The sequence below is a fragment of the Tupaia chinensis genome, unplaced genomic scaffold (assembly GCF_000334495.1).
Source record: "Tupaia chinensis unplaced genomic scaffold, TupChi_1.0 Scaffold148019_1, whole genome shotgun sequence".
Classification (NCBI taxonomy): domain Eukaryota; kingdom Metazoa; phylum Chordata; class Mammalia; order Scandentia; family Tupaiidae; genus Tupaia; species Tupaia belangeri.
In genome coordinates, this window is record NW_006207869.1 from 209,416 (window position 1) to 217,578 (window position 8,163).

The 8,163-nt window shown below is 39.0% G+C and overlaps 1 protein-coding gene across 1 annotated transcript in view; it reads right to left on the reverse strand.

Annotated features, from left to right (window-relative positions):
* LOC102475412 (vomeronasal type-2 receptor 26) overlaps positions 1-8,163 on the reverse strand; it is a 19,211-nt gene that overhangs the window by 10,542 nt on the left and 506 nt on the right. Inside the window, exons 2-3 of the mRNA XM_027768926.1 lie at positions 7,303-7,623; positions 4,080-4,358 (exon numbers count right to left, since the gene is read on the reverse strand). Of these exons, the coding sequence (XP_027624727.1) occupies positions 4,080-4,358; positions 7,303-7,623 (600 nt within the window). The remainder of the gene's footprint in view (positions 1-4,079; positions 4,359-7,302; positions 7,624-8,163) is intronic.

Genomic DNA, 8,163 nt, shown 5'->3' on the forward strand with positions numbered 1-8,163 from the left:
TGGTTACTTTTAAAATTTGACCAGAGAGAGAGAGAAACAGAAAGCAAGCCTCCAGGATTTAGACTTGAACCAGTCAACCATGTCAGAGTTCAACACTGTGACCACTGTGCCACCTGCTGGCCCCTTGTAGGAAAAACTTTTAAAAGGCACTATATGTATGAAAAGATTTATATTTTTGATACTGGTAGGGGTAGTATAAAAGTATACAGTTCTTCAAGTTTATCCAAAAAATGGACATTAAATATGTGCAATTATTTGGACACTATTTGCACCTCAACAAAACTTTTAAAAAGAACAAACCTGTTTTGTTCTTTTCTCCCCCTCTTTAAAGAGTTTTTTATTTGTTTGCTTGTTTGTTATATGGTGCATGTGCTTGCCAGAGAGACACAGAGAGTGAGACAGAAAGTGAGAAATCACCCCCCAGGGGGATGGCCACGCCACAATCCCTTCTCCTCCATTCTCCTCTCAAGATCTTGGACATGCATGCACATGAGCCTGGCATGAGTTGAAGCCACCAGGCCTGGGACTCGAACCACAGTCAATTACATGGGAGTCCAGCAACATAGCCATTACGCTAACTGCTCGTCCCAAACTTGTTTTGTTCTTTATCTTTATTTTGGACTTCTTTTGATAAAAGTGTTACTGTCATGTGACATAAAAAGAAATAATTTGTAACAAATAAATTTAAAACTTTAAAATTCTTTTATATTTAGAGAGATTTTTGCTATAGAGCATGTATTCTTGCCAGAGAGAGAGAAATAGAGAGATAATAAGTGAGAAATCGCCCACAGGAAAGATAGTCATGCCATAATCCCTTCTCCTCCATTCTCCTCTTGGGATTTGGGGCATACATGCCCACACCACTGGAAGGAGTTTTAAGCTTCCAGGTCTGAGATTTGAACCACGGTCAACTACATGAGAGTCCAGTAACATAACCATTATGCCATCTGTGGTCCCCAAACTTTTAAATTCTAAAGAGACTTTATTCCTGGTAGGCAAGTAAACTTCCCAGAGAGACAGAGAGAATATGAGAGCTGAGGAAAGAAGTGCTCCCATGGGGAATGAGTTACAATCTCTACTTTATTTCTCCATTCTTTTGGGATTTTGGGAATGCAAGCATGCATATATGCCTGGCATGTTTTGAAGGTCTCAGGGTTTTGGACTTGGGCCCATGTGGAATTTAGATGCCTTATTTAGTAGACCATAGATCCATCCCACCAAAGAGTTAGTGTTTGAAGAATTACTTATTTAATTTTATCTATTATCATTATTTTTAATTTGCAATAGGGCATGGGTGCTGATGAGAGAGAGAGAGAGAGAGAGAGAGAGAGCATTCCATTCCATTCCAGTGTGGCATGGTGTAATCTCCTCGGCCATGTGGAAGTCCAGAGATTTAACCACCATACGACTTGTAGGCCTCACTAAGGAGATTTTTAATAAAACATGTTAGACTTTTAGTTTTAAATTTATGGCATTCTTTTGCAGAAAACAATGAACTTTTATTGCTTATGCAACTGTTCTTTCAGTCTTTATGTTTTTGTTTTCATTTTTGAGAGGTTTTTGCTATAGGGTGCATGTGCTCATCAGAAAGACAGAGAGAGAAAGAGAGACAAAAATTGAGAAATCACCCCCTGGGGGTGGCCACATTGCAATCCCTTCTTCTCTATTCTCCTCTCAGGATCTTGGGCATGTACACACACACACTTGGCATGAATTTAAACCAACAGGTTTGAGACTAGATCCCTGGTGTACTACATAAGAGTCCAACAACATAGCCATTATGCCAACTGCTGGTCTCCGGTCTTACATTTTTGGAATGGAAGTACTATCATCTTTAACATATCTAGGTAACCATTTTGACAAAACTACTTGCTTGTCCAATAAATTTATCTAATTTATTGTCTCTTTTTGATAAGGATGTTTTACACATAATTAATGAACTTGCTTATGTTTTTTAAATTATTTATTTTATTTTATTAATTAGTATTATTTATTTAAGGCTTTCTATATGGCGTTTGTACCACCAAAGAGAGACAGAAAACAAGAGAGAGAGGCCCAGGATTCAAAACACAGTCAGCCATGTGAGAATCTGGTGCCTTAACCATGATGCCACCTGCTGGTTCCATGATGTAGTGTTTCTTTAAAATATAAACTTATTTATAAACCAAAGAGGATATCCTGAGACTACATGCATCAAAAGCGGTTCAATGTTTTAAAACTAGATAACTGTTTCTTCTTCCATGATTTTTGAAGACAGTATGAGAAAAATTAAAATTAATTCTGCTATGATTAAGACAGGCCCAATGAATAACTGCAGACACCTGTAGGTCATCCATTCCAGTAAAAGAGCCCAGCTGCTCAGATGCTCCCCAAATGGTCATTCTGACTTTACAATATTCTAACATTTCTTCCAATACTTTGTCCATCTTAACTCTGTTCATTCTAAGTTATGTTAAGGTTATATTGTGACTACTTTCCATACTTTCTCTTCACATCATTTATAAAATTAAGGACAGGGAAAGACATGGTGAAGTTGAGGGGACAGAGGAGAAAGAGGGTGTTGGAAGAAGCCAGCCTCCAAGGACAATTCGAGAAAACACAGACACACAGAGTGGATCAATCATGTACAACTAATGGAGAACTCCCTTTAGAGAAAAAGGTTTATGCTCTCTATATAATTTTTTCCAGTACCACAAAAAAATATACCTAGGCAGATGGCTTGGTGGTTAGGGTGAGTTTCCACATTACCTAGCACAGTTTGAGTTCTATATCTGGAGGTTTGAAAATCATGACAAGCACATGTTTGAGCATGCCCAATTTCCCGAAAAGAGACTAGAGAAGGGATTGTATGCATCATGGCTGTTTCCCTGGAAGGTGATTTTCACTTTTCTTCTGTCTTTCTCCTTTCTGGTAAGCACACTTGCCCTAAGGGAAAAAGTTTAATACAATTTTTTTTTTGAGAGGTTTTTTCACTATAGGGTGTGTGCGCTCGCCAGACAGACAGAGAGACATAGAGACAGAAAGCGAGAAATCACTCCCCAGAAGGGATGGTCACGCCGCAATCTCTTCTCCTCCATTCTCCTCTCGGGATCTTGGGCACGCATGCACACGCACCCGGCATGAGTTTTAAGCCACTGGGTCTGGGATGTGAACCGCGGTCAACTACATGGGAGTCCAGCGACATAGCCATTACGCTAAATGCTGGTTCCCAATATAAATTTTTTAAAAAAATATCACTTCAGGGGCCAGAGGTGATGTGATGGTTAAGGAGGACTCCCACATGACTGACTGGTTTGAATCTCAGACCTGTAATGTAGAAAAAAAATGCCTGGTATTATGAGTGTATGCCTGGTGCTCAAATCACAGGAAGAGAATGGAGTAGAAAGGATTGTGCTGTGGCCATACCCCCTGGGGAATGATTTCTCTTTCTCTCTCATAATGTCTCTTTGGTGAAAGCACATGACCTATAGCAGAAATATTTTTTAAAAAATAAAAAAGAAAATGCCTCCAAATATCATCAAGTGCTAGTGAAGAATGTTTACCTGCCAGGGAAGAATAGGCTGGTCTGCTTCTCCTTCAGATCCCATTTCTATTTTTTGCAGAAGCATCTGATGAAGAACTTGGGCCACCACATGCACAGCACGATAGATAAAATAGCTGCGGTCAGACATTGGCAACATGTAAAAATTAAATGGTAGCAACTCTATGGAAGAGTTTGGTTGGCAATCTCCAAGTTTGCTACATAGTGGCCCAGTAAGTGAGCAATTAAAAAAGAGAACCCAAAGTCTACTGAAATAAAAATCTTCTGGGTATTGGAAAGGATTGACTGTCTTGAGAAATTGTTTAAAGCCAGAAATATTTCTTTTCTGGTTTGAAAGAAAAAGGCTTCCATGGAAAGTGTATGGCATGTAACACAAATTGTGCAAAATATCTTCCAACTCAATGGAGAGGAGATTTCTAATGATCCATATCTTTCCCAAAATTGAATTAAACTTTTGTTCGAATGCCATAGTCAGGATACTCCATTCATCACCATATATTATATACACATTTGCAGATGAAACTCTGATCCTCTTTACAACAAAAAACTCACGATATAAAAAGACACCTTTTGTGGCAGGGAGCTTTTCTGTAAAGGCCACACAGATATCCTTTTCTGTCATCTTTGCCTTTACATCCTGGAGAAACTGTTCCCCTTGCATATCATCAGATACATAGAGTGCCACCCACGTCCAGCCAAAATGCAGCAACAACCAGATGATTCCATAAGCTGAAGAGGTGTCCTTGTTGGCCATCTGATAAACTGATGGAAATTGGTCTTTATCACTAAGGATGGGATCAAAAGGACCACATGTGACCTGAATAAAAACAAAACAAAACAAAAAAACCCTTATATTTTTTTTTATAAACAACGTGAAATGCTAGATTGGGATCGTTTAACTAAAATTCAGACTTCTGAAGTTTTTTTGTTTGTTTTCAATTTTTACTAAAATAAGGGGGGGGGAGGGGTTATTTACAAAACTTGCCAGTAAGGGAAATGAGTTAAAAACCTTTTTAAAATTTTTTTTATATTAAACTAACCACCCTGAAATTTCTGCATGTGAAATGTAGATACAATATTGTGCAAAATATGTGGCCTCCCAAGTACATCGGTCACCTATGTACAAGTGTCTTGTACAGCATAAAAATGCAGGGCATCAGTTGATTAAAAAATAATTAGTATATGTTATGTGCTGTTATGTGTTATAAAATTAAATTTACAAAGGCTTTTCCATGCAGAGATTGGATTCTGTTTCTAGAGAAAGGAGGAATCTTGTATTAGTCATTTACCTATCACAGACTGCACCAGAGCTTTTCTGGGTGCTGATTGGATTTGCCAGTAGGCCAACGAGGTCAGTGGGCAACTTTCTAAGTGTTATTCAGTTGATACACTTCACACACTAATTTTATTTTAGATCCTAAAGAAGGAAAGGTTTTTGCCTATTTGGTGACAGTCAAAAGGCAATGCAAAAATTTTACTCAGACCTAGTTCTCCTTGCAGTCAGAGCCCCTCACCTTGGAAAGTGTGAATTGCCCTTTTTTTGGTAAAGAAGATGAACTGTATTTTGGATTTTGTGTGCTTGTAAGTGAATGTAACATACCATCAATTTTCCTAGTTTGAATACAGAATTGTAACACTACACAGTGTACATGCTCAGAACCATGTGTATATTTCCAATGAACATTTTTGCAAACACGTCCATGGTTCCTACCTTATAAGCACTTGGTGTTTCATCTTTGGTTCCTGAAGCAGAAGAGATGATTCAAAGAGATGAAAGTGTAAGTATGACCTTCTCTTTCTCCCTGGACAGACTGTAGAAACTAAATCCATTACAAGTTTTAGAAACCCCAGTCTTGGACCAGCAGTTGGCATAATCGCTATGTCGCTGGACTCCCATGTAGTCAACCACGGTTCGAGTCCCAGACCTGGTGGCTTAAACTCACATCAGGCGCGTGTACATGCGTGCCCAAGATCCTGAGAGGAGAATAGAGGAAAAGAGATTGTGGCGTGGCCATCCCCCATGGGGGGTGATTTCTAGCTTTCTATCTCTCTGTCTGTCTGGTGAGTGCACGTGCCCTATAGCAAAAATCTCTCAAGAAAAAAAGTTTGATTCTGAATTTAGTGTGATTTTCAAGAATTTTCTGACTTAAACAGGGAGGAGCTAATTCTCTACCTGTTTAGACAATAGAACAAACTATTGAGTGAAGAGTTTACATGCTGTGGAAATGATTCTATTTTGTCAATATGACCATTAGAAGACTGTTTTCAATCCCTTTAAAAAAAAAAAAAAAAGGATATGTGACTAGTACAGGTAACAATATCGCTTCCAGACCAAAGCATGAAAGAAAAACTATAAGGTTCAATACATGCTTTATTGCCTACAGTGAGAACTGAGGTATGCATAAACTTTATAAAGATGGTGCAACAATATGATGGTGATTCTGCCTTCCTGGCCCATGTGACAATGTGGATCAGAGGCTTCCTTTTCTAGATGCCAAGTTTAAAATATTAGACTCTGAGAAAAAAATATGTATTAAATTTTTCATACTGTATCTTATCAACACACCTTAAAATATACTGTCTTGATAACTCAAGCATATAGTCTTTATGATATTTTTAAAATATTTTTTTTCTACAACATAATTATTCTATGCTAATGCTGTGTTTACTAGTAAAGTCTCATGAAACCTTTAATAAGACAGTTTCCCTGGAAGAACCTCTGAGGTGGAGAGCTGTCCTGCTGACAGTAACTGGAAGTGATTCCAAGAGAACCACCTGCATGGGTGTGAGGAAGGGCAGAGGGAGCTGGTAAACCTCACCTGGGGGAACTAAGCCATTTCATGAGTTTGGAGGATCTCCAGTCTTGGAGTATTATTTATTTGTCCAAAGTGATAATGAATACAAAGGTTTTTATATTTTTGTGTCTAATTGTCCTCTGAATGCCTCTAATACTGTCCTGTCCTAAGATCGAATAGTTCCCTATACTGTGTGCACTTTTTAGAAAGCATCTTTAAGAGAACCATCAATATTCCCATTACTGTGGTTTGGATGTCATGGCTATGGAAAGAAATATAGGTGGAACTTAACAAATTTAACTTCTTTTTTATTTTTAATTTATCATAGGACAAATTAAATTATGTGTTTGCCACATAGAGATAGAGGGATAGTGAGAAATCACCCCTCATAGGGGAAGGTCATACCAATATCCCTTTTATGTTGGGATTTGGGGCTTGCAAGCACATATGCCCAGTGTGTTCTTTTTTTTTTTTTTCTTCTTTTTTTGGAGAGGTTTTTTTAATAGGGTGCGTGCATTCGCGAGAGAGAGACATAGAGACAGAAAGCGAGAAATCACCCCCCAGGGGGGATGGTCACGCCGCAGTCCCTTCTCCTCCATTCTCCTCTCGGGATCTTGGGCACGCACGCAATACGCCCATCCAGTGTGTTCTTAAGGATAGCAAAATCAAGTCTTGAGTCATGCAGTTAGCTAAGTGAAATCCAGGCACATTAGCCACCATATAACCAGCTGGCCTACTGCAGTTCTTTTTCTTTCTAATTCTTGTACTGTTAATAGGCCCATGACCCAGGAAAGAACCTGTCTCTCTTTACTTCTGTTTAAGCAAATTGTGTTCAACCAACGAAGAGAAGTGCTGAGGGCCTCTAGATGTATGTAAACCCAGTTTCCATGTCTTCTTCACTCAGATCTAAGAAGATTACATTAGGAGCTATCCAATTTTCATTCTTTAACCTGATTACCCACTTACCTGTGGACTTTTGTAGAGCTCCAATAGGGTTCCAACTTGGGCTGAAAATGTTGGCATGTTTCCTGCAATAATAGCAACTGGCTTTTTCTGTATCTGGCAGTTGTAGTTTGGCAGGGACTGATACCCTCCAGTGAGCAAAAATAGAGCACTTTCTAAAGTATTTTTATCACTGGGAAGTGCATTGTACAAATCATAACCAAGGGAGAGGTTGGGGAGCAAATGGGGACTTTTATTGATCTGCTCAATGGCAAAGTAAAAGGCCAATACATATCTGTAGTTCTTCCATTGGTACCTAAACAGAGGGGACAGCGTTAGGAAATACTATCAAGTCATGTGATTCAGCGTAAATTCTTCAGCCAAGCCAAAAGACATAACTTTATAGACCCAGGTTCCAATTCAGAGATTCTCCTGCAATGGTACACAGAGCTAGTGTGAATAATGTTCCCAGGGCTTCAGAAAACTTTGAATGTGTTTTTTTCTCTGCTTAAGCAAATCATGTCCAAACAATAAAGAGAGGCTTTGAAGGTCTTGTGAGTGAGATGAGGTGTCATTTAGCTGGATGATGACACTGTTGTCTGAACAGAGATTATTTTAAAAGAGGATCATTAATACAGGGAGAAAATCACAAATTTCTTTAAGAATATGACTAAAGAATTTCCCCCTTCTCCTTACCCCATAGGAGTACCCCCAGCTCTTCAGCAGAGCCCATTTCATCTCCAGACCCCTGGCCTAAGGGACACTGAGGCAGGGCCTCCTTGTCCCAGCTCCAGATTTGGTTTTCCAACCGCAGTGACTCTCTCTCTCTGTCAGCAAGGTAGGCCTTTTTCCCCTTCTCTTTTTCTTTCTTTTGTTAATTTCCCA